The 26,623-nt window shown below is 40.1% G+C and overlaps 1 protein-coding gene across 1 annotated transcript in view; it reads left to right on the forward strand.

Annotated features, from left to right (window-relative positions):
• Positions 1 to 3,705: 3,705 nt before the first annotated feature.
• Positions 3,706 to 26,623, forward strand: part of Ccbl2 (cysteine conjugate-beta lyase 2) — a 66,843-nt gene continuing 43,925 nt past the window's right edge. The window contains exons 1-4 of the mRNA XM_013024760.1: positions 3,706 to 3,748; positions 12,585 to 12,684; positions 23,617 to 23,675; positions 24,647 to 24,791. Coding sequence (XP_012880214.1) covers positions 12,586 to 12,684; positions 23,617 to 23,675; positions 24,647 to 24,791 — 303 coding nt within the window. The 5' untranslated portion in view covers positions 3,706 to 3,748; position 12,585. The remainder of the gene's footprint in view (positions 3,749 to 12,584; positions 12,685 to 23,616; positions 23,676 to 24,646; positions 24,792 to 26,623) is intronic.

The following is a 26,623-nucleotide window of genomic DNA, read 5'->3' on the forward strand; positions in this document are numbered from 1 at the left end:
GAAAAAAGCACACTAGCACGAGAAGGACTTTGATTATGAAGACTTCTTCTTCTTGCTCAATTCATCTAGATTATAACTTTAATGGGACATTTTAGATAGTTGACAATGGATTAAGAGTAACATGGTATTTATAATGTATAGTTTACTCCTAGTAATGTATGAGTTGGAAAGCTGTATTTTACCTTTTATGCAGTACTGAAATTCAAACTCAGGGCCTTGTGCTTGCTAGACAAGTATTCTACTACTTTAACTATGTGTCCAGCCCTGCAAAGGTAAAATTTTCTTTTTAATGAGAATAGCTAAAAGAGTAGGGAGTGGGGAGGAGAAAGCAGAAGAAAACAAGAGAGGGGATAACAGAGTTCAAAAAGAAATGTACTCATTACCTTACTTATGTAATTGCAACACTCTTGTTATAACCTTTACAATAAATAATAAAAAAGACAAAGAAAAAAGATCTACTCTAATGTTTTGTTTGTAAGTGGAAAGCCTAATTAAGCCAGGGTTTTTCTAATTATTATCAGTTAAGTTCAAAATTCTACTGATTTTCCCAGAGAGACTTTGTTTTGATATGTTGTGATCAATAAAATGTTGCTCCTATTATTACTTCATATTCTAATTGCTAAAATTCCAAAGTAAGTGGTTGAAGTTTTTAAAGTCATTAAGAATTGTTTTTAAACTTGTATTTTTCACAAGACTTTTCTTTTTTCTGTTTTAAACTAAAAATAAAGCTCTTAATTTTCATAACAATGGTTGGCTATTTTTTCTGTGAAAAACTAGAATTTAACTATTTACAGCTTGGCAAGCTTAGAATTCTCAACTCTGCCTGTAACACAAACACAGCTATAGGCAGCACATAAATTGGCTGTATTCCAGTAAAACACTATCTTCAAAATAGATACCAATAGTTTGTACACCTCTACTTTACAGAAACCCTGACCAAAGTTCTATATAGCCACTTTATGTTGTTTACATTTAGAAAAATCACAGGAAGGCCGGACATGGTGGCATGTGTCTGTAATCCCACATAAGTGGCTAAAGCAAGAGGCTCACAAGAGACCAGCCTGGGCTACACAGTGAAATTATATGGGTAGGCTACCTATATTAGGAACCTGAAAAAATTATGTGATGTTTCAAGATATTACATGCTCCAAAAAATGCAGAGAAGTAGTACTAAAAGCCCTGGTGCTTTTTCTTCTAATTTTTTGGGGGGTTCGGTCGTGGGGCCTGAACTCTGGGCCTGGGCGCTGTCCCTAAGCTCTTCAGCTCAGCGCTTTACCACTTGAGCCACAGCGCCACTTCCGGCTTTTTTCTTTTTGCTTATGTGGTGCTGAGGAACCGAACCCAGGGCCTCAGGCATGCAAGGCAAGTGCTCTACCATTGAGCCACCTTCCCAGTCCATAATTTTTAAAGGTATGTTCTTACTTTGTGCTTCCTTCCCCTCCTCTCCCCTTCCCTTCCCTCCTCTCCTTCCCTGTCAAATGCCTCCTCACAGTTGACCATGATGCTGCTAAGCAGTATTTCTTCACTTGAACTTGAACTTCATAGTGGTCCAAGCAAGACTACAACACTAGTTTATGTTATATAGATAGATTTTTAACTTTTGTTTCTCAAGTGGCATTGTTACAAAGGAGTAAGATAGTTATTATTAATAATAATAAGTGAAAAATCTTTGTGGTAGAAAAGAGTAACACTGCCTTCAAAACCAATAATGATCTGTTGACTCATGCTTGTATGCTAGCGACTCAGGAAGCTGAGATCAGAAGGGCTTCACTTTGAAGGCAGCTCATGCAGAAAAGTCTACTAAATTTCTTCTCAAAAAGAAAAAAGCCAGCAAAAAAAAATAAGAGACATGGCTCAAGTAATAGAACATGAATTGAGCAAGTACAAATCCCTAAGTTCAAACTTTCAGAAGAAAATAAATAAATAAATGAACAAAGACAACAAAATTAAGCCTTTTGCTTCCTGGTTTAAAGGATCACTGTTCAGCTAAACTTCAAATTCTGTCTTCTGGCTTTGTGTCTCCTTTTTTCAAGAGTGAAAAAAAAATCTTTCTTTAGGGAGGCATGTTGTGCTGTTTTCAATCCTGCTGTGCATGAACATCAACTTATTAAAAAGATTCCCTGCTCTCTGCCCTTGCCCTGGGCTTTCTGACAGGATAGGTCTGAGAGGGTCACTGGGTACAATAAACACAAGGAAAGGGAAAGGAATGCCGTCAGTCTACTGCTGCTGCACAGGCTGCATTGCCTAACATTCAGGTCGTTTTCTGTGTCAAACATAGTTTGAATTTTAATAGACTTTTTAATTGTGTTTGAGCTTAGTTAAGATATCTTTTCTTGTTTAAGATATAAGTTGCCACTTTTCTTTCTATGTTTTTAGTGAAAGGAAATACAAGTTCCTTTGATGTGTGTGGGGAGGGGGGGAGAAACATATCAAACATTGAAATATAAATGAAAGAAGAGAAATTCCTCAAAGTCCAGACTCAAGAATCAAATAGGCCAAGTAGGCTGACTCTACCAAAAACTAGAAATCTACATAAAGATTTAACAAAATATTTTAGTCTTTGATACATCCAATAGGCAAAGTAAAAGTCATCAGACTTTTAGTTCAAACCCTAATACTGAGAAATTACACAGTAATTTCTTAGGCTACAGGGACTTATTTATTTAATAGGCACTAATTAAGTATCTACGGTGTACTCTGCCAAGGACTGGGAAGCATGGTTGTAGTCTGTCTCATAAGGAGCTAACAGTCTAGTATTGAATATAGATATTGAAACAAATATATATATACATATATATATTAAATTAACTACCCAAGAAATTAAGAGGAAGACATCTGTCATTTAGGAAGGAGTTGAGCTACAAACACAACTTGCCAACTGCAGTACGTTCTGTTCCTCCATCCAAGACTGGTTTTGTTGGTTCCACGAGGTCTGAATTCCCTCTCTCCTTCCCTCACTCCTACCATACCTTCTTCTTAAAATACAGGAGGAAGAAATGGGGGGGAAAGACGAAGGGGAGGGAGGATACTTAATAGAAACTCACCTTTTGGAACACTGCCCTCCTCTTAGGAGTGACCCATTGTGCTCTTCCTTTCTTATCTTTCTTTCTAAAGAGGTCATCTGTTTTCCCCCATTCCCCTGCATTCTCCGTTCTTTCACCAGACTGGTTAAACTGTCCTGGAAGGTAACAGACTCTCCCCCACCCCTTCCCAACCGATCTGCAAGCCTGCTTCAGTCTTCGGGTCGGCCGACTCTTGGGCTCCTCCCCAAATCTTCCACCTGGAGCCCACCCTCGTCTAGCCCCCGGGCCCGCGAGTGCACCACCTTCCAAGCCTAGCCCAGGCCTCATCCCAGGTCCAACGACCCCATCTGCCAGATCTTCCAAACCTGCCTTTTTCTCTGTTCCTAGTTTACGGCCCATCTCGCCCGCCCCAACTACAACAAACCCGCTGCCCTCTCCCCTCCCGTTAGCCTCCTTGGCTCAGAAGCCGCACCCACCCTGGTCCACCCGCGCGGGGCAGAACTCCCTGGGCAAGCCGTGCCCGCAGCCCCAGGCCACCACCTAGCCCCAGACCGCGCGCAGCCCCGCCCCGCCCTCCTCCCGCGCAGGAGGAGCTCACTGGGGCATCCAATCTGCAATCAGCTCAGCTCACAGCCAATCAGCAGCCCGCATTCAGACCTCCGGGTCGGCCTAGTCCTAGCTCCCTCCGCGCTCAGTCCGGGGCTGGACTCCAGCAGGACAGCGAGGTGAGTGGGCCGGGGCCGCGGGGCCGGGTGCGCCGGGCCGGGCTGGGACGAGCGAGGTACGATTCACATCCTGATCCAGACTCTCGCTCAGTAGCCACGGGGCCGCTGCAGCTGGATCCTAAGGCAGGGCCTGGGGGGCCGTGGCTGAGGGACCGCCCCAGGGTCCCCCTGGCTTTCCCCGCAGAGCCTGGCGTGGGTGCCTGGCCTCCCGGGAGCCTCTGCACCCCCGTCACCGACCTGTCACCTTTTGTTCTCATTGATTGTGCAATTCGGAGATTCAGAAAGAAAGAAGTCCGAAGGTAGCACTGCTGCGATCCCATGATCAGGTGTGACTCCTCCCAGAAGTGAATCTTAGTGGAGTCCAAAGTGTTTACCGGACAACAGCAAGCCAGTCTCGCCTCTGGGAACGCAGTAAAGGTAGAGGCCCGAGCCTCTGGACACAGAGATCCTTCATCCGAAACAGGGATTGTTAAAATCTGACCTCACGTATGAAAGCCTAGGATTTGCATGCAATAATGATGTGCCCAAGTTGCACCAGGCAGCCAGCTGTCTTCCTTTTGGAGAAACTGATAATTACACAAATCTCAAGTCACTTGAGCATTTGTTTCAACGATTTCTGGATGGACCTCCTTCAATCTTGTGCTGATGAACTTTAGCAATAACTTTGCCTAACAACGTGATGTTGGGTTTTCTCCTTCCTACTTTCCTTTTCCAGCCAGCATTTTGTTCACCTCTTGGATGTTCTCTCTGTTGTAACCAGTGAATATTACAAACCTTTTAGAAGTGGACTAACAGGAAAAACATGAAGTGAAAATAATCTCGCTTAGTGATTTCTTTGATCAATGTGGTCTGTTCTTCTGTAGTTACCCCACTGTGCAGTTATCTGGTGGTAATTCCAGAAGGAATTGCCTTTTCTGCCTACTTATGAGTATGCATACACTCTATACGCATATATATGAAAATGTTTACAGCTTGATATTGATCATTTGAACTTAAATCTAGAGCATTGAACCCTTTTTTTTTTTGGTTGTGGTGGGGTTTGAACTCTGGACCTGGGTGCTGTCCTTCAGCTCTTCTGCTCAAGCTGAGTGCTCTACCACTTGAGCCACAACACTACTTCCATTTTCTGAGTGGTTTATTGGCGATCAGAGTCTCATGGACTTTCCTGCCTGGGCTGGCTTTGAACCTCGATCCTCAAATCTCAGCCTCCTGCATAGCTAAGATTACAGGTGTAAGCCAACAGTGCCTGTCTAAAAACACCTAATTAATTGTCCAACATAATTGGGTTTCATAAGGACCTTATTATACTTGATTACCATGTTCTTCTGTCACTTATATATTATTCATTTTCCTCTCGGTCCCCCTTTTACTGCTAGTCTCCCACTTCTCCCAAACAGTCCCTTTTGCTTTTATGTCCTTTTATTATTTTTTGTTTTATATGAGAGATAAAATATAATTTTGTCTTTGTGAGTTTGGCTGATTTCACTTAATGGTGTTCAGTTCCATTTTTCTGAAAAATGACATAGTTTTGCTCTTTATGATTCACTAAAACTCCACTGAGTATATATGCACTACTTTTTCTCTATCTACTCATTTCAAATGAGCTGAGTCCATGATTTGGATATTTCGAATGGTGTCCCAGTAAACAGCAGTATGAAAGTATATTATATGTTAACTTTGATCCCCTTGAGTTTGTCCATACTTGAGAGTAGTGCAGGAGGATCATAAGGTGATTAGTTCCATTTTTAATTTTTTGAAGAATCTCCATACTAACTTTAGCAATGGCCTCACCAATTTATATTTCTACCCACAGAAAGAATGTAAAAGTCCTCCACTCCATCTTCACCAGCACTTGTTATTGGGTTTCTTGATGATAGCATTCACGCTGAGGAGATTTGGTTTACATGTCCTTTATAATAACGAAAGATGTTGAATATTTCTGATTTTGAAAAAAATATTTATTTTTTGCCATTTTTACTTTTGAGGTCTGCTCAACTCATTTGACCATTTGCTTGGACTGTTTGTTCTTTTGGTCTTTAATTTCTGAGTTCTTTAGATATTCTGGATATTAGTCAGTTGTCAGATGAACAACTAACCTAGATGCTCTCCCATTCTGTAAGCTGTCTCCAATCTGGTACTTATTCATTCACTGTGCAAAGTCTTTGTGTAGCTTATTAGTGAATATAGGCATGTTCACTATAATTCTAATTGCATTAGAAAATGTTTGTCAAAACATTTATTTCATGCACAGAAGAAAACTGGCTTGCTTCAAAGCTTCTCAACGTGTGACTGAACACGATGGGTTCTTCCCTTGGTGGGTAAAAGAGTAAAGAGAAGGTCATTACTTGCAGTAAGTTGGAAGCACACTAGAAATAGTTCACAAAACATTGCCTTCCCAAACAAAGAAAGCAAAGAGCTTTCATAGAAAAATATGCACCTCTGTATTAAGAATGGCCTATAAGCACATGCCCGGGCAGGCACATTGTGGCACATATTCAGTTTATACATCACATGTTAAAAAAAAAAAAGATAGACAAGAGTGCCCCTGCATAGGGAATTTACTATTAGAATGAATTGAGTTTACTCTAGGTCACATTAAAAGAATGAATTAGAGGCCAGGAGCCAGTGGCTCGTGCCTGTAATCCTCGCTACTCAGGAGGCTAAGATCTGAGGATCATGGTTCAAAGCCAGCCCGGGCAAAAAAGTCCATGGGACTCTGATCTCCAATAAACCACCAGAAAACTGGAAGTGGTGCTGTGGTAGAGCACTAGCCTTGAGCTGAAGAGCTGAGGGACAGTGCCCAAGCCCAGAATTCAAGCCCCACAACTGACAAAAAAAAAAAAAAGATAAGAAAGAAAAGAAAAAAGAATGAATTAGATAGACTAAATTATTTTGGATGATTTTTTTTGAAGGATACAAACATTTGAAGAACAATAACAACAAAAAAAAACTTTTAAAGAGCATTAACAGCCAAGCAATGGTGGCTCATACCTGTAATGCTAGCTACTCAGGAGGTGAGATCTAACAATCAAGATTCAAACCTAGCTTGGACAGTAAAATCTTTGAGATTCTTACCTCCAGTTAACCACCAAAAAGCTGGAAATGGAGCTGTGGCCCATGATCTTAGATTTCTTTGAGTTTGCCACTGTTGCCCCTAGTTCCTTCCACAAGGAGGTTACCCAGGAACCAAGTGAAATGTGAGAAGTAAGATGGAATTGGGTCTGAGTGTTGCAAATTCCATCACTGAATGGTCGATAGGTGAGAGGTTCAAGAAAAAAGAGGGATTATAATGTGGCAAAAGCCAAAGGAACATAGTGTTTATGGGAGGAAGGGGACTGGGCTATCAATATTTTAAACTTCACATCCTTAAAAGATGTGAGAATTGCTAGATGTCCACCAGATGTAACAACCTGATAGTCAAAACTGACTTTAGCAAGAACTGCTTTGATGAAGAAATGTTAGCGAAGTCAGAGTACATTAGATTGAGGAAAAGGAGACAGCTAATAAAATAAGCTACAGTGGAAAGTTTTATATTTTTTTCTGTTGTGCATTTTTGTTTTTGTTATTATTGTTTTTTTGGTACTAGTCCTGGGACTTGAATTCAGGGCCTGGGCATTATCACTTAGCTTCTTTTGCTCAAGGCTAGCACTTCTAGTAGCACTCTACCCTTACTCCATTTCCAGCTTTTTTTTTTGGTACTTTGATGGAGATAAGAGTCCCATAAATTTTCTTGCTTAGGTCAGCTTTGAACGGTGAATCTCAGATCTCAGGTGGCTGAGGCCACAGTGCCCTGCTCTGTATTCTTTCTTAATTTGAAAGAGAATGAGGAAATAGTTGAATATAGAAAACAAGGTTATAATGATTTTGAGTAGAAAAATCATAACCCAAACCATGGAGCAGTGGAAAGCATTTGGAGGCAGAGGTGGTGGAGGGATGATGCTGTTGTAGGAGGATCATTTCCTTTATTATAAGATGGCAGTGGGGGAGAGGTATGGAAAGGACTTTGGGGGTTGGGCTTTTCGTGTTGAGCCCTTTGATGTCTTCTAGCTTCCCTGGGATAGGAAGCAGAGTCATCTGCTTAGACTGAGAGGAATGGTAGAAAGTGTCGGGTTTGGGTATAGAAAAGGAATAATCATTTTGAACCGTGGGAGAGAAGTACTCACTACAAAATTGAGTTGAAATCCTGGGCAGTGTTGTGGGTCAATTTGAGATTGACGTCTCTTTTGGCTTGAATATTGGGTCACGTGTCCAAGGCAACAGTGTTCTAAGGTAGGGGAATAATGAAATTATTGGATCATGAGATCTCTGATCTTATCAGTGGATGAGTTCATAGCTTAATGTGCCATCAAGTTTAAGGGTCCAGCTGCAGTTGAAAGCTCTTTGAAGAGTATATTTTGCCTCTGGTCCCCTTTTCTCTCTCTTTCTTCAGTGAGCAACTCCCTCTACCACACATTCCTGCTGCCATGAGATTCGGCCTGACCCCAGGCCCAAAGAAATGAAGCCAGCCAACCTTTGACTAAAACCTCTGAGCCATGAGCCAAAGTAAACCTTTTCTTTTTTAAATTGACTTTCTGGGGTATTTGTTTTTCATGGTATCGGAAAGCTAAATAAGACGATGATCATAAATTGTTAAATAAACCAGTCCTGCTACTTTACGTGGCTTTCTCTAGCAGTCAACTAAAATAGGATGCATATAGCAGAGGCCTGTAGAGTTTTGCTTTGAGATAACAGGTGGTCACAAGTCATTTTGTCAGCTGTTGCCTAAGAAGCTGGGCACGAACACTGGTGACCACAGGGCTTGGCTCACAAACCTGTAGAGCTAGAGTTTAAGCTCACAGATGACTATCCAGTGGCTTGACAATGCCTTCTAGCAGGAATTCATCGATTTTTTTTCCTGTTTAAGAAAAATAGATAACACTGTAGAGGCTGGGAATTCATTTACTCATTTGTCTTGAGGAAAAATACTAGATTATATCAGGTTAGTGAGCGTCTGACTTGTCTGAAGTAGATTATCATGACACTTAGTCCATTGATTTCAAGAAGCTTATCTACAATACACCTAGCTACAATACAGAAAAGGATTTTACTTATTATTTGTTTAAATACCTAGGAAATCAGGTTGAGTTAAATAAATGGGCATTTATTTGATGAAAAAAGTGTCATCCTGAGCTGGGCGCTGGTGACTCACGCCTGTAATCCTAGCTACTCAGGAGGCTGAGATCTAAGGATCTGACACACAAAAAAGTATCATCCATAAGTACTCATGATAGCTCAAGATGGTTCCTTTTTTTTTTCCTTAAGACTTTCCTTTCATCTAATCTATTTAGTCTTTTTTCCAAAAGAGTTAGTGCCTCAAGAATATGTACATGTAGTTTTAAGAAAACTTGATCTTAGACTTGAAAACATAAAATATAAAGGGTATCTAATTACTTTTGTGTGGGGGGGGGTTGTTTGTTTTTTTGGTGGTCATGGAGCTTGAACTCTGGGCCTGAACACTGTCCCTCAGCTCTTCAGCTCAAGACTAGTGCTCTACCACTTGAGCCACTGTGCCACTTCTGGTTTTCTGAGTGATTTATTGGAGATAAGAGTCTCATGGACTTTCCTGCCCAGACTGGCTTTGAACCAGACTGGCTTTTTTTTTTTTTTTTTCTGGGCACTATCCCTCAGCTCTTCAGTTCAAGGTTAGTGCTCTACCACTTGAGCCACAGCGCCACTTCCGGCTTTTTTCTTTTTGCTTATGTGGTGCTGAGGATCGAACCCAGGGCCTCATGCATGCAAGGCAAGCGCTGTACCACTGAGCCACCTTCCCAGTCCCTAACCAGACTGGCTTTGAACCGTGATCCTCAGATCTCAGCCTACTGAGTAGCTAGAATTACAGGCATGAGCTAGGCCAGCTACTGATTACTTTTTAAAAAGGCCATCTTTTATACGAGAATTCTCATAAGTAGCTCACTTAAATCATTATTATTGCGTGAGTATGCAAGCATGTGCATGCACGTGCCTGACCTGGAGTTTGAACTCTGAGCCTGAGCACTGTCCCTGAGGTGTGCTGGGTTGTTTTTTTTTTGGGGGGGGGGGCCGGTCGTAGGGCCTGAACTCTGGGCCTGGGTGCTGTCCCTCAGCTCTTCAGCTCAAGGCCAGCGCTCTACCACTTGAGCCACAGCACCACTTCCGGCTTTTTTCTTTTTGCTTATATGTGGTGCTGAGGAATCGAACCCAGGGCCTCAGGCATGCAAGGCAAGCGCTCTACCACTGAGCCAACTTCCCAGCCCTGGGTTGTTTTTTTTTTTGTATGTTTGTTTTGTTGAAGGCTAGTGTTCTGCCCTTTGAGCCACTGCTGTACTTTACAGTTTTTCCTGGTTAATAGAGATTTTAAAAAAAAATCTCATGGGCTTTCCTGCCCTGGCTAGCTGTACAGCATAATCCTCAGATCTCAGCCTCTTAAGCAGCTAGAATTACAAGCATGAACCACCAGTGCCCAGCATTCAATCATTCATTTTTTAAAATGTGAGTTATGGATTTACTGACTCAACAGTTGCTTAATAGACTGCTTGCTGCTGGCAGAGAGTTTGGTGGTGAGCATAACACACCAGCTCTCTCCTAGTAAAGTTTACAAATTAACCAGTGAGAGATTGAGTAAACAGACAAACAAAAATGTTCTGCAAAGAAATAATAATAGGCTAGATAAGAGGCTAGCATAGGTTACATAGCTAGGGAAAGCCTTTCTGGAAACAGTCATTTAAGTTTACGTTATATTGATGAGCAGGATTTTCTTTCTTTCTCTCCCTTCCTTCCTTCCTTTTTCCCTCCCTCCCTCCCTCTCTCTCTTTCTTTCTCTCTTTCTTTCTTCCTTTCCCTCTCTTTCTCTCTTTCTCTCTACTTCTCTCTCTTTCTCTCTTTCTTTCTCTCTTTTCCTTCCTTCCTTTCTTCCTTCCTTCCTTCCTTTCTTTCCTTCTCTTTCTTTCTTTCTTTCTTCCTTTCTTCTGAAAGATTGAACCCAGAGCCTCAAACATGTTAAGTACACACTCTGCCAATGAGCCATATCCCCAGCTCTCTACATTTTAAGGATCATCTCCTATATCATTATTATTATTATTATTGCTAGTCCTGAGGCTTGAATGCATGGCCTGGGAAATACCCTTGAGCTTCTTTTGCTCAAGTTTAGCACTCTACCACTTGAGTTACACACAACACTTCTGGCTTTTTCTGTTTATGTGGTACTGAGGAATTGAACCCAGGACTTCATGCGTGCTAGGCAAGCACTCCATTTTTTTTTTACAGCTTTCTGCAGCAGAAGCATTCTGGTAACTTAGAGAGGTTCATCACGAGCTTCAGCATCCCTTTGAACACAAGATTTCATCTGCTTGGCTAAGGTTAAATGAACTGTTGTAGATTAGAGAAATGCCATTTATGGGTGCAGCAGCCATATATATACACTCAAGAGAATAACCTGATCAGGAAAATCTTCCCAGGACGATCCTGATTTCCTGTTTTCACCAGCTGGCTTTGTGAAGTTTCATTTCCTTGATCTAACTGTACTTATTTGTGACTTGTAACCGGTTTCCTACAAGTCGAGAAGCAGTTCCAAAATGCATGCCTGCTTTGTGACTGGAATCGGTAGAAATCGCTCCCTAGCTGTCTATGCAGTTGTTGAGGAAAAGTTCCTGAAAAAATAACCTAGGATTCATCCACCTATCCTCTGTTCATTGAGCACTTGTTGTCATCCACCTTTCTAAATAACTGAACAATGTGTTCCTAAACACTTTTGCCCTGTTGTAACAAGCCATGCTTGCAGTGTGTTAACCAGGCTGAGCTTAAACTCCTGAACCTCTAATCTTGGTAGCTGGGATTATAGGTGTGAGCCACCATACCCTGCTTATACATACTGCTTTCAATGGTTCTAATTATCCAGAGGATTCTGAAATTTGAGTAGATCCTAGATTGATATATTCATTATATTAAATATACTAGGGAATAAAATTGTATTTACTGAAATATATTGCTCTTAATGAGATAAAAGTAGATAAACACCTTATTTTTCATTTCAAACTTTCTTTAAAGACCTCTAGTTTAAATGACTTAAGTATTTGTTGACCTAATTATAACATCAGCATATAAGAGATACATTCTCCAAAGAATACTGATATTTATCTGGGAATGGCAGAGAATTGTGATGAGAATTCCTGCACAGGAAACTACAGACAAAGTCAAAAATATTCAGACAATGGGTGTGTATGTGTGTGTGTGTGTGTGTATGTGTGTGTGTGTGAGAGAGAGAGAGAGAGAGACAGACAGACAGACAGACAGAACTAAGAATTACATCACATCATTTTGAAATGATAATGAGCCATCATGATTAATAAAACGAGTTGCCTTGGTGCTAGTTTGAACAGCAAGTATATTTTGTATGGTTATAGTAGAATCTGGGAAAGCTTATGGTTCTATCTTATGTAATACCAGGTGTAAATCTCTTCTTTTTTTTAACTTCCAGATTTATTTACTTTTTCTGTTAGGGATGACATGAGCAGCTCCATTTTGATTGTGATAACTTGGTGCAATTCTTTCACAACACATTTTTCATAAGATAAGGAAGAATAACTTTATCAGAATGATTCCACATTGAGAGATGAGAGAATAGAAGTAAGATTCAAAAAGAAAGAAGAGAGGGAGGGAGGAAGAAGGGAATCTTGTTCAGTTATCAAAACTGTGTATTAATAATATATAGAAGTTCATAGTTTCTCAGTGGCCTATAAGTATCTGGTAACCTTGTAATCATATTTATATGTTTATATAATTATATTCATCTATTTTTTCCAATTTTTCTTTTCTTTTCTAGCATGCTTTTGGCCCAAATGAGACTCTGTTCCCTTGGCAATAAAGTAAAATTTCTGAAGACAATTCCATCTTCAAAAACCCTTGGGTTCTCTACTTCTGCTGTAGGTATTGCTTATCACATATTGACAAACATTCTGTAATGTTGGTTTTTTTAAGATGCTCTTTTCCCCTCAGATACTTCTGTTTTCACAGTGTTAAAGATTGAATCCTAGGCCTTGCACATGGCAGGCAAGCACCATACCACTGCGTCTCCAGCATCTGTTATTCTGAAAGGGTCTTGATATGCCACTCAGGCTAAACTCACTGTGTGGCCCAAGCTGGCCTCAAACTTATGGTTCTACTGTCTTAGCCTGCAAGGTGCTGGGATTACCTGTTTGTGCTACAAAGCCTGACTTTCCAGGTGCTTTTAGTGAGTGTCTTATTGGAATGGGTGATCTGTTATATCATGAGTCTTATAATTGACCAGAACTGCCATTCACTGAGCAACTACTTGCCTGGATGGGCTCAGACAATGTGTTGGGCATTATATAGTCATTACTTTAGCTTTCCTCAAACCCTTTAACTTTCGTATGATTTTTTTGTATTCTTATTTTACACACAAGAAAGTAAAGACTGAAGATAAGTCTAGTAACTTGCCCAAGATCAAAGTTTGGGAACCCAAATACCACAATCATCCTAATGTCTATGTTCTTTTTTTACGCAAGAAAGAGTATTATAGCAAGTGAAAGTGCAGGTTCTGTGACTTTTAGTTTATAGAAGATACAGTCGATAGAGGAGCAGGTAAAATGTTAGGTTTTTAAAAAGAGGTAGCTGAGGTAGCCACACCACGCATGAGGTATTCAGATAAGGTGTAGGTTTATTCGTCGTTCTGGCTGGCACCAGGCCATGTTGGCCCTCCATGCTGCTGGAAAAGACCTGGGAAAGAGAGCGTCTGGGCCTGGCTAGGCCTTATCTAGGCTAGGATGGGGAAAGGTGTGGCCACATCGAATCCAGATGTGACCTCAGCGGATGCAGATGTGACCTCTTCCAGGTGTGCCAGTTGCCTAAGTAACGCAGGCACTGGGCGGAGACTTCGCTGTGAGGAGGGTGGAGTCTGCTCGCCATCCAGGAGCGGACCTTACAACCATATTTACTTTATTAGAAGCTTCTATTATCCATAACAATACCACTGAAAAATTACTTTGAAAGAATTACTATGAGGAAGAGAATGGAATGTAAACAGAACTGTGCTTTTCTATTTTACTTGCTTTTTTAATGAAGCACCTGATATATTACTTCTATAATTCTTTTTTTGTACTTCTATAATTCTAAGTAAATAGTGTTCTAAATGCCAAAGGGAAAAACATACTGCTTATGTAGCAAGAAGAGAAATTAATAGCCACTTGGATGAAGATTGGTTTACATTTCCTATTTTAACACCCAGACTTTGAAGACAAAAGAAAGAGGGAAGTAAGAGGAAGGATGAATGTCAACATAAAATAATGATTCTACCTGAGAGGAAATTTATATAATTTTTATTGTAAAGATACTGTACAGAGGGGTTATAGTTACATGAGTAAGGTTATGAGGACATTTCCTATCGAGCATTGTTACCCCCTCCTTTGTTTTTCCTCTACCATCCCTTCCAGTCCCACCTCCCCAACTCCTCCCTCCCCCACCCCCTGCCCCAAAGTTGTGAAGTTTGTTTTCAACATAATGTCTTGTACATCTCATTGTTATACTGGGTCAACCTGTATCCTTATCTCAGCATTTTGTTATTTCCCTTCCCTTCCCCAAATAAGAAAAATGTTTATACAAGATACAGGGCACCAGAATCAAATACAGTGAAAACAGGGGTTATACCATGGGGGAAGAACATACAAAAGAAACAAAAACAAATCACATAGTACTTAGGAATTTTTTTAAAGTTTCTTCTGAGGCAAATATGAGTGACCATGAATTCAAGTTCCTCAGAGCTTTATAGTGGAAGAGGTTACAGGAACATTCACAGTCCCAATGAAACACAGTGATGGGCAGGTATTTTCAAAATACAGTGTGTGGTCTTTGGGTAGATGACTCCACATATTATCTTATAGCATTCTTAGCTGTATGATTGGTAGAAGCTAGGGCTTAATCTATCATGATTATGGATATTTTCACCAGAGAAACTGGAAGATAAAATGTGTATCATCCTCTCCTGCCAGAAAGCTAGTGAATATCCAGAGAGGCATACAATGAATCCACTAGTACAGAAGAAAAGAGAAAAGCAAGGAAGATCTAACAAATGAGTTTTGACAGATGTAGGAAGGATGTTTTGTGGATAGGCAAGCAGTTAATAGAACAGAAGAAAACTAAGCAGGCTAAACAATGCAGTCTGAATGAATAAATAGGAAATGGTTAGTCTATCCAAAGGTGGGTGGTCAGACTTTAGGTGGACATTGAAAGGATAAGTGGTATTCTTTTTTTTTGGGTCCAGTCATGGGGCCTGAACTCTGGGCCTGGGTGCTGTCCCTCAGCTCTTCAGCTCAAGGCTAGCGCTCTACCACTTGAGCCACAGCGCCACTTCCGGCTTTTTTCTTTTTGCTTATGTGGTGCTGAGAAATTGAACCCAGGGCCTCAGGCATGCAAGGCAAGCACTCTACCACTGAGCCATCTTCCCAGCCCCGGATAAGTGGTATTCTTTATACTCTCTGTGCAACTTTGTTATGGACCTTAAAGCTGCCATAAATTAATTGATTGATTGATTAATTAGTTAATGAAAGCCTAAGCCAGGCACTGGTGGCTCATGCCTATAATCTAGCTATTCAAAAAACCAAGTTTTGGAGGAGGATCTATTATGGCCAAGCTAGGAAGAAAAGTTCACTGTCCTCCATCTCTAAAAAACAGGATTAGACGCCTGGCTCAAGTTGTAGAGCAGCAGCCTAGCAAGCACAAGACTGTATTCAGACTCTATTCCTGTACAAAAATCAAATCAAATCCAGTATTGCTTATAGAAAGAGATACCTCTACCACCTAAATGCTTGCAACTGAAGCACAAAAATATTACTTGTTTCACAACAACTGAGACAGTTTTCCTCCTTCAATCTGTCCTTCCCTAAAGAAGACTTTTATATGTGGAAACAGTATTGTGCATTTAATCCATACCACTCCACCTGTTTAGTGTGAAGTTAACTTAAAGTTAGTTTAATTGTGTCTTCGCTATGTTCTGAGTGTCCACTAGGCTTGAGTGCATACATGTGTGTCTTTTTATCTTACTGCATATATTATGTGTTTTCCCCCTGGTAAATTTACCACATTTATCCCACACAGACTTACATGGGGAAGGCGTTCATTTTCAGCCAAGTCAAGTATCCTGCCTACTTCACATGCTAATTGATTTTGATGTTTAGTTTGGAACAGAGCTCTATCTGGCTTGAACGCTCCACACTAAATAATCTTGTAAATTTTAGAAGGTAGGCGTGTTTTACACAGTACAGAGCTTGGCCTTTTAGAAGGAATTGTTCTCAGGCTAACTTTGATCTCGATTTACCCCTTTCTGTCTCAGCCTCAGATCCACATTTCCAGGTGTTGTGCTGGTTTGTTTAGCTTGTAATCAAATCAAATTACCTGTGCCTAAAGAGTGGCAAAATGGCCCAGAGTTGTGCATGTGGGTGAAAGAAATACACACACACAGACACACACACACACACACACACATTCACACACATACACACACACACATATTCACACATACACATTCTTTCTCTCCAAAGACCTTCCTTCCTTTCATCCTTCCTTTCCTTACTTCTTTCCTTCTTTCTGTCTCTTTCTTCCTTTCTCTCTTCCTTTTTCATTCTCTCTCTTTCCTTCTTTTCCTTCCTTTCCTCCCTTTGTTGTTTCTTTCTTTCTTGTTCCTGGTACCAGAGTTTTAATTCTGTGCTTTGCACTTGCTCTTTTCTACTCAGGCAGGCTTTGAACCACAATCCCCTGGACCTCATCTTCTTGCATAGATAAGATCACAAGCATGAGCCACTGGCACCTGTCTCCTTTCACGATTTGTTTCTTAAGACAAGGTCTCACAGGCTAACTTCATGTTCCCAACCCTCCTGCCTCCAGTGGGACTACAGGCATGTGCCACCCAATTTTTAAAGTGAATCAATGAAAAGGTTAAATCAGGATTTATGAATATGTAACAGTAAACATGTGCTAAAGTTTGTGACTTTTCTGAAGTGATATGAAGGGCCCCAGAATAATTTAATACATGTGGGGCCAGGCATGTGTGCTTTGCCCAGTACTCCAGGCCATGGAAGGTACTGATCATTTTGTATGGCCCATATAATGTTATAAATATCCATATAATGTTACAGATATGGCCCTTGTCTCGAAAAGAAAAGATTCCCCATTCCTCTGAGGAAGTTTGCTTTCCTCCTGTTTTACTCATTTGTTCAGTCAGCACAGGTTACAGACTAGTGATGCTATCTGGAAAAAAACAACTCATAAAATAAAGCAAGTATAAATATATCTTGCTTCAACAGTGCCGTTAATATACATACTTCTGATTTTACTGTCCTTGGCTTTCTGCTTGACTATCTTTAAGTCATCTTTCCCTAAATGGTCTGCCACCATTTGCAGGCAGATTCTGTTATTCTGCCATGCCATCTGGTGGCAGAAGAGAGTAATTTGTCTAGGTCTTTTTTGGTTGTTTTGTTGTTCTTGTTTTGAATATGTAGCCATGCCTTGGAAGACGTGGACAATGTACGAGGTGATGTTGTTTTGCCTGCTTGTTTGAGGAGATTTTGTCTAGAGGGAGTACTCTGGAAACTTTTAAAATCTACAATAACCTGTATCTACTTAGAAAAAAACCGTACCAATCACTCAATTGCTGTAAATGTCATAAAATCCCTGCCAAAGCCAATATTTAGAGTATATCCATCACTCCTAAAAGATCCATCATGTTCCTTTTACTTTTTTTAAAGTCAGTACAGGGGCTTACCATGTAAGCTAGGCTTTCCTGGAACTCACAATGCTCAACCTCCTGAGTGCTGGGATTACAAGCATGTACCACCACACCAGGCTCCTTGTGTTCCTTTGCAGTTGATCCCTCCTCAGTTATTTTTTTTCCTTTAGTAGTGTAGGGTAGTTGGAATTTTTTGATATTTTATATAATTGAGATTATGTCATGCATATCATCTTATGTTATTTTAATCATGTATCTTAAATAGTGTGATGTATCAGTACTCCTAGCTTTTGAACCTTGGGTACTATGTCTTTATATGATTAGACAATAATTTACCTGTTGATACACCTTCAGATTGCTTCCAAGTTTTGGAATTGTATCCTGTGAATATGATTGTTTTGAACATTTGTATACCAGTCATTTATGGACATACGTTTTCATATTGTTGGGTAGACATATAAGAGTGGAGTGACTTAGTTGTGTAGTATATTTGCTTAATTTTTACCTATCTGGAAAACCATTTTCCAAAATGGCTAAGCCATTTGATGCTCCCTTCAGTGCTGTGTAGTGTTCTATTGCTTCACACGTGCCGACACTGGGTATCTACAGTTGTATGGATTGGGACCTTGTGCTAGCGAACTACGGTTTTCATTTTCATTTCTCTGATAACTAATGATGTTGTGCATTAAAAAAAAACACTTTGGAGCCCTTTATCTTCTGTAAAAAGGCTGTCAGATCTTTGCCTAGTTAAATTAGACTATCTTTTGTTGACTTGCAAACATTGTTTATATATTCTGTAAAAATGATCTTCGTAAGACAGGTGTTTGTAAATATTTTGTGGCTCAATTGAAACTATATAGGAGGCAGAGACAGGGAAATTTGAGTTAGAGGTCAGACTGGTGGTACCCTGTCTGAAAAATAAACTACAAAAGAAAACAAAAAAGAACTGGAGACAGGGCTCTGTGGTAAAGTCCTTGGCTAGAAAACACAGGGCTCCTGACTTTTAATCCCTAGTACCATAGGGAGGGTGGGGGGAGGGGGAAGAGAATAACTTCAAGATAATTATTTCCACTGAGTGATATCTTAATAGATTTTTAAGTCAAGCCATGGACAGCCATGAACTTTTCTTGGGTGCATACCTCTATGATAGTGAAGTTAGGGGACAGGATGGTGGTTTGTCTCTTGTGAAGGAAAGCAGAGACAAAAACAGACTTGAAGCAAAACACTGTAAGCCTTACAGTGTCTGAGGGTGCATTTCTCCCAATCCCTTGATGGCACGTACTATCTACTAAATCCTTTTTACCTGAACTGTTTATGGTGGAGATTGTGTCCCACTGAGACCTGTGGTTTTTGAAATGTCAACACACACATAAACACACACATTCATATAGGTATGTGTGTGTATATACATCCATGCACACAAATATGTGTATGCATACATATATATATATATATATAGCTTTTCCTATTTCTTGCCTTCTCTTGTTCTCTATTATTATTACTAATGACTATTTTGGGAGCTGTGATCCTGGAATCTTTGTATAAGGCTTTGGTTCATAGATTACGGCATATAGATGTCAACAGCCTTGATTTCCCTCAGCTTCAGCAGATTTTTCTGCACCTGGCCCATCCCATCTACCTGCATCAGGTCTTATCAGCCAAGTCCTGATGAGACTTGGTTTAAACTTTAAGGTACCTAGACTCTTAGGATCATGGGTCATTTTTTTTTTCATCCTTCCAAACTTCTTATTCCAGTAGGTTTGAAGTAAGCATTTTGAAGATTTAATAAGCTTCTTCATATCTTTGCCAAACTCGCCACCTTGTGGTCAATCTAAGGAACTGCATTCTTTAGCTTAAAGCTAACAAGTTTAAGTTGTTTATGGTTGTTTTGTATCAATAATATAATGATGTTCATAACTATGTCTGCTTCACAGAAGAAGTCACCTCACGTAGTTACTTAGACCCACAAATTATATAAGCCTTGTAGTGTTCCTTTATACATCTGGGGCTCACACCGAATGCTCCATAGGATTCTAGGTTTGTTTAATTTCTTGGTACAGGCTCTCCTGGGGGAAATAGGAAATACAGCAATCATTTGCATCTTTCTGAATATAGGTGTATTTTCACTTTGCAGGGAGTCTTGTGAAACTTTATCAGTGAATTGTTTTCCCTGGGTTGCTTTAACAAATAAATGACTTAAACAACAGAAATGTATTCCCTCATAGCCAGGGGGGACTAAAAGCTTGAGATGGATTGTTTCCTCCTGAGAGGTGAGGAGGAGTCTGTGCCAAACCTCTCCTCAGTCTTCTGGTGGTTTCCTAGCAATCTTTGGTGTTCATAGTCTTGCAGACGCTTCACTCTAATCTCTGCCTTTGCTTCCACACATCGTCCCTGTGTGTGCATGTGTCCAAATTCTCCTTCCAATTACCTCATCTACACACATTGAGTATTGGGAATCAGAGTTTCAACATCTGTAATCCAACCCATTCGACCTCCTACTTGATTATACTTCCACTTCATTTCTGCCATTGTTTTTTCACAAGTATTTACTGCTCCCCCACCCCTCCTCCGATAGACAGTTATATATTCCTCTCCAGGTCTGGCCATGAAATCATCTTGGCCAATAAAGCATGAAAAAAGAACTCACGTGTATGCAAGCAGAAACTATTAAGAGCTTTCTCTCTTTGTATAGTCTTCCACATGGAGACAATGACATTGAACACAGCAGTGGTTGAATTTCAGTGCAAGTACAATCTGAACAAGAAGGAAATCCATCATTTCAAAGTATGGTGGGGGTCATTTATTATCACACTTTAACTTAAGCAGATTGACAAAAGTACCTACCTTAATTTGAGTAATGCCCCAAATTCTTTCCTAATAGGAGTGGGTTTTCTTCATCCATTCATTAAATATTTGTAGAAAACTTACTATGTCTTAGGCGTGGTGCTACACATTGGTTACTACAGTGATGGTAACTTGGCCACAGTCACCAGATATCTACTCAAATACCAAGTTGTTAGGGCACAGTGCCCAAATATATTTGCTCCAGTACCAACCCCAATATTGCTGTGAAGGTATTTTTAGAGGAGGTTAAAAGTGAAGCGAGGAGACTTGGAGGAAGGCGCATTGTTCTCCACAATGTGGATGGGCCTCATTTAGTTGACACCTTGTCCCACTTGCCCAGGAACACAATCATGCCTTTGGATTTGAGTTGTAACTTCAGTTCTTTCCTGAGCCTGCAACCTGCAGATTTCAGACTTCCCTACTACAAAATGGCATGAGCCACTTTCTTAAAAGGAAATCTCAGCTGAGCGCCAGTGGCTCACAACTGTACTCCTAGCTACTCAGGAGGCTAAGATCTGAGGATTGCAGTTCAAAGCCAGCCTGGACAGGAAAGTCATGAGACTCTTAACTCCAATTTAAAAAAAAAGCCAGAAGTGGTACTGTGGCTCAAGTGGTAGAGCACAAAGAGACTCAAGGACAGCACCCAGTCCCTGAATTCAATGCCTAGGCCTAGCCAACAAATAAATAAATCTCACACATCCTGTTGGTTCTGATTTTTTGCAAACCTTACACTGACAAGTACCACTAAACAAGCTGTAAGAGCAGCTAGGAATTTTTTTAAGTACTATCTATGAGGAATGCTAAAAACAAAAAAATACTACAATTTAGTGGGAACACATAGGAAGAGACCTGGCCTATGTAAATTTTAAATGTAATTGTATTTGGTATGTAAATTATCTACTGCACACTATGAATCTGTACTTTGCATTGGTGGCTACACACTAAATGACTTGCTAAAGCCGTGACATTCTTTCAATGCTATTAAAGGACATTTGCTAAAATCCCTTTTTCTCTTTATCATGCAGGAGGTTTTGTCTTATAAAAGTAGTCTTTTGAGTATCATCAAGTTGCAATAGGACTTAATCACATGTCATTCTAGAAGGTACTTTAACCTCTGGAGAATTTGCATGTGACTTACAACATGAGTTTCAAAGAGTAAAAATAGACAGAGAAAGGCATTTTTAGTGCCATTATTGGGGAAAGAATGAGAACAATGGTGTATTTAATAACCATTATCATTATCTTCCAGATTGAATTAAAATTACTTTAATACTCTATTACAAAAGTCTGCAAAAAAAAGCTGTCAGTCATTTTTCTTATTTTCACCAGCTTGTTAGCAATGAGCTCAAAGCTATTTCAATACTTTTGAGAAATAGTATAGATGTCACTTTCGAACTTGAAGAATTAAAATATTGCACACTATGTGATAATCGTAACTTCTAATATTCTTTTTCTACCACAGTCTTTAGTTCGTATGATGTGGCTTGACTTGGTCGAAATGACTAAATATAAGAGGCAGCATTTCAATAGTAGCTTAGCAGGTCTTACACAATGAACCTTAGGAGAGGAAGGTAGTTCTAAGTGTAGGCTCTAGAGTGAGAATATGAGATCAGATCTCAGGCTGAGTCCGTTTGGGTTTCAAGGCTACTACTTGATGAATCTGTGAAACATTGTGTAATCTTAATCCTCCCAATAGTTCATTATCATCATAGGGGGAATGAGAGCTTATGAGATATTAACTAGTTAATTAAGATGTACTCTCTGCTCTGTAATGTTAATTGTGATTGGTTGGAACCCTGTATCCAGGGGTTTTTAAACCACCTGGTAAGTTCCTCTCACAAGCCATAAAAGAAGCTCACTTAGAAAACATTGAGTGTGTTCATCAAATGATCTTCAGAGCACTGGTCACAATACATCTTAAACTGACTTTTAGTGTTATTGTGTTATCTTTACTATATTTCAGTCCTTTAAGTTAGTTTTCTTTTTTCTTTTTTTTTATTTTTATTTTTGCTGGTCCTGGGGCTTGAACTCTGGGTCTGGGTGCTGTCCCTGAGCCTCACTGTGCTCAAGGCTAGCGCTCTACCACTTGAGCAACAACATCACTTCTGGCTTTTCTGAGTAGTTTTATTGGAGATAAGAATCTCTTGGCAGGGGGCTGGGAAGGTGGCTCAGTGGTAGAGTGCTTGCCTCGCATGCATGAGGCCCTGGGTTCGATTCCTCAGCACCACATAAGCAGAAAAAAGCCAGAAGTGGTGCTGTGGCTCAAGTGATAGGGTGCTAGCCTTGAGCTGAAGAGCTGAGGGATAGCACCCAGGCCCAGAGTTCAGGCCCCACGACTGACAAAAAAAAAAAAAAGAATCTCCTAGCATGGGTGGGGAAGGTGGCTCAGTGGTAGAGCGCTTGCCTTGCATGCCTCAGGCCCTGGGTTCTATTCCTCAGCACCATATAAGCAAAAAGAAAAAAGCTGGAAGTGGTGCTGTGGCTCAAGTGGTAGAGTGCTAGCCTTGAGCTGAAAAGCTGCAAAAAAAAAAAAAAAAGAATCTCCTGGCTGGCTGTAGAACCACGATCCTCAGATCTCAGTCTCTTAAGTAGCTAGGATTACAGATGCAAGACACTAAGACCCAACTTTAAATTACCTTTTTAAACTAACTTTTTTGTTGGTGTTATTGTGTTCTTTAATATGTTTCAGTCCTTTAATAGGCAAACATGATAGGGTGATAGTTTTGGACAAGAACATGATCTTAAGGTTCATAAGAGTAGCTAGAATTACAGGCACTAGTACTCACACCTGTAATCCTAGCTACTCAATAGGCCAAACTCTGAGAATTCTGTTTTGAAACCAGCCCAATCAGAAAAGTACATGAAACTCTTAACTCCAGTTAATCAGCAAAAACTGAAAAGCATTGTGGCTCAAGTGGTACAGGGAAAAAAAGCAAGAGACAATGTAAGGCTCTGAGTTCAAGCTCCAACACCAGTACAATGAATAAATAAACTTTAAAAGTGAGGAAAAGCATTCCTTGGAACAGGAGAAAATGGAATCCTCCTCAATATTTTGTACTGGACTCTAGAACTGACCTCTATTTCATAGGAATTCAATAGAATTATTTAATAGATAAAAATCTATTCATTAATAGTTAATAATAGGTAATTTATTTCATTTATCTTACTATTCACAGGTGATGACAGAAAAAGGAAGAATGACTTTTGATTAACTGACCTTCCCAATCTTTGATTGAAAACCTAAAATGACTTTTTCAATATTTATCTCTTTCAGAAAATGGCTTTGAAATTCAAAAATGCAAAACGAATCGAAGGAATTGATAGCAATGTATGGTAAGTGTCTTAAATTCTAACCATCATTGGGCATTTTTTTTTGCCTCATCAGTAGTTCAAAAGTGGAGCCATTCATTTAATTCATCAATTAAAATGAAATGGAAGGAAGCTGGTCACCCACACTTGTGTTTCTTCATATAGCCAATGTGCCAAGTTCAATACTAGGCACTGGACACAGCAGCACGGAAAAAAGAAATCTGGTTTGTGTGGCTTAACACTGTCTAATTTTTTTTACTTTTATTATCTTACTAAACTATTAACTTTTCTTTGTTTCTTTTTCTTTTCTTTCTCTTTCCTTCCTTCCTTCTTTTCTTCCTTCCTCTCTCCTTCCCACTGTCTCCTTTTTGAGATAGGGTTTCCAGTGCTGAGATTACAAGCATGCTGCACTCTATCCATCTGAATTTCTCTTAATGGTAGTTGATAAGAGAACTAAGCAATAGCTGGGAATGGTTGAAAAAAAATATATTGGTTAAATATGGAATGGAGGATTTTAAAGAATAGTATTAGGCTCATTAATTTAGCCTTCATTTTTTTATTTACACAAGGTATATTTACCTTGTTGGTAATGATATGTTGTTGTTGTTGCAAACACTTGTTTTATTTGTGTGTGGTGGGGGGTGAGGAGGTGTTAAATTCAAGGCCTGGCCTCTGTCCCTGAGCATTTTTGCTCAAGGCTAGTACTCTACCACTTGAGCCACAGCCCTACTTCTGGCTTTTTTGGTGGTTAATTGAACGTAAGAGTTTCATGGCCTTTCCTATCCAGACTGGCTTTGAACTGTGATCCTTAGATCTCAGCCTCATGAGTAACTATGATTTCAGGCATGAACCACCTGTGCTCAGCTTTTTGTTTTGTTTTTTGAATCTGCAAAACTAAGTTATATTTTTTTCTATTGTGTAATAAGACTAAATCCATACCAAGCAAGGTTTATAATTATACTTACTAATTACAGCATTGTTGTTCTTCATCTTAGGATTGAATTTACTAAGTTGGCTGCAGATCCATCTGTGGTGAATCTTGGCCAAGGACTTCCAGATATATCGCCTCCTTCTTATGTGAAAGAAGCATTATCAGAAGTTGCATTCACCGATAGCCTGAATCAATACACAAGGGGCTTTGTAAGTTCCTCAATACGTGTGGGCACGTGTTTGCATTTCATATTATGCTGTCTATATGTAAACATGTACTTATTCATAGTTAACTCCTGGTAAACCCAGCGTTCCTCTCTTTGACCTTACCTCTCTAGGATGACCTTCCTTAACTTCCAGTCGTTTGGACCATTATTTACTGCTGTTCCAAAGTGAGATCTTAGAGCAGCCATGGAAGAAAAACCATTCTTTTGGAACATGTCTTTCTATCTTGTTAAACACGCACACAGTCCCAGCGCTCTGAGTGTACTCTGTCTCCAAATAACTACTTTCTTCTTCTCTGTCCTTCCTTTATCCTCTTCTTCATCCTTCAGTGATAAAATGCTTTAAGATGACCAGACATTTTCCTAAATTAACTGACCTTGATGGGGCTGGGAAGGTGGCTCAGTGGTAGAGTGCTCGCCTTGCAGGTATGAGGCTATGGGTTCGATTCATCAGCACCACATAAGCAGAAAAAGCCAGAAGTGGTGCTGTGGCTCAAGTGGTAGAGTGCTTGCCTTGAGCTGAAGAGCTGAGGGACAGACCCAGGCCCCACAACTGACAAACAACAACAACAAAAACACTGACTTTGAAAAAATCCATACAGTTATTATACAACTGAGCATTTGTCTTTTTCTTTTATGACAGTGTGGAAAATGGGGGAGGACAGAAGATAGGAAGAAAACTCTTTTGACTTTTTGTCTTTTAACTATAAAAGTCTGCAGGGTTGTGCTTTGGAAACAGGATCATAGGTAAAAGATGTGAGACTGACAATAACCTAGGATTCGACCCTGGTGGGAATTTGACTGTGGTGCTCCCACGGATTCACCCCTGATCTATCCCATAGACCCCAACCACATACTTCACTCCCATGCATTCACATCCCTTTTGCCAGCCTAAAACTGACAAACAGAGAAAATGAAATCAGATAGAAGGAGATAAGGAGGATTGAGGTTCCAGATTAGCCTGGGCAGGAAAAGAACTTACGGTGTTGAATGACTCCCATCCCACCCCTAGCAGGAAGCCTAAAATAAAATAAGAAGATAGCAGTTCAGGCACAGAGACTGGGGCCAAAATTAAGACTAGCCAGTTCAAGAAAAGAGCATTCGTAGAGAGTCCGAGTATCCAGCACAGGGATAAGAGTTCACAAGAACCCCAGTTATATTGGCCAAGGTTTTGAATTCTAGTAACAACAAATGCAGGCAGGAATGTGGGGGAAAAGGAACCCTGCTGCACTGCTGGTGGGAATGCAAGCTAATACAACCACTCTGGAAAGCAGTCTGAAGGTTCCTCAAAATACCTTCCCTAGGACCAAGCCATACTACTCCTTGGCATCTACCCTAAGTGTCATGAGCCAGTGTCATGATAAGGACACCTGCACATCCATGTTCATTGCTTCACTGTTCACAACAGCCAAGTTATGGAAACGACCCAGATACCGCACAATAGATGAGTGCTTCCAAAAATTGTGGTACCTATATACAATGGAATTTTACATAGCCATTAGAAAGAATAAAATAATGTCATTCGCAGGGAAATGGATAGAACTAGAACAAATCATGTTAAGTGAGGTAAGCCAAGATCAGGAAGACAAATGGTGCATGTTCTCCCTGATCTGCAGAAGTTAGATCTAAAATACACTGGGATATGACAAATTACATAGAATTCTAGACAGTCACATACAGTGAGACCAAAAAGAGGTTAGTTATAGGAGGGAATCACAACGGTGCAATACCCAAGCACCTCCTTCTCCCCCCCCATATATATACTTATATGTGTGTGTGTGTGTGTGTGTGTGTGTGTGTGTGTGTGTGTGTGTGTGT

This window comes from Dipodomys ordii, unplaced genomic scaffold (genome assembly GCF_000151885.1).
Source record: "Dipodomys ordii isolate 6190 unplaced genomic scaffold, Dord_2.0 Scaffold78, whole genome shotgun sequence".
In the NCBI taxonomy this organism is placed as follows: domain Eukaryota; kingdom Metazoa; phylum Chordata; class Mammalia; order Rodentia; family Heteromyidae; genus Dipodomys; species Dipodomys ordii.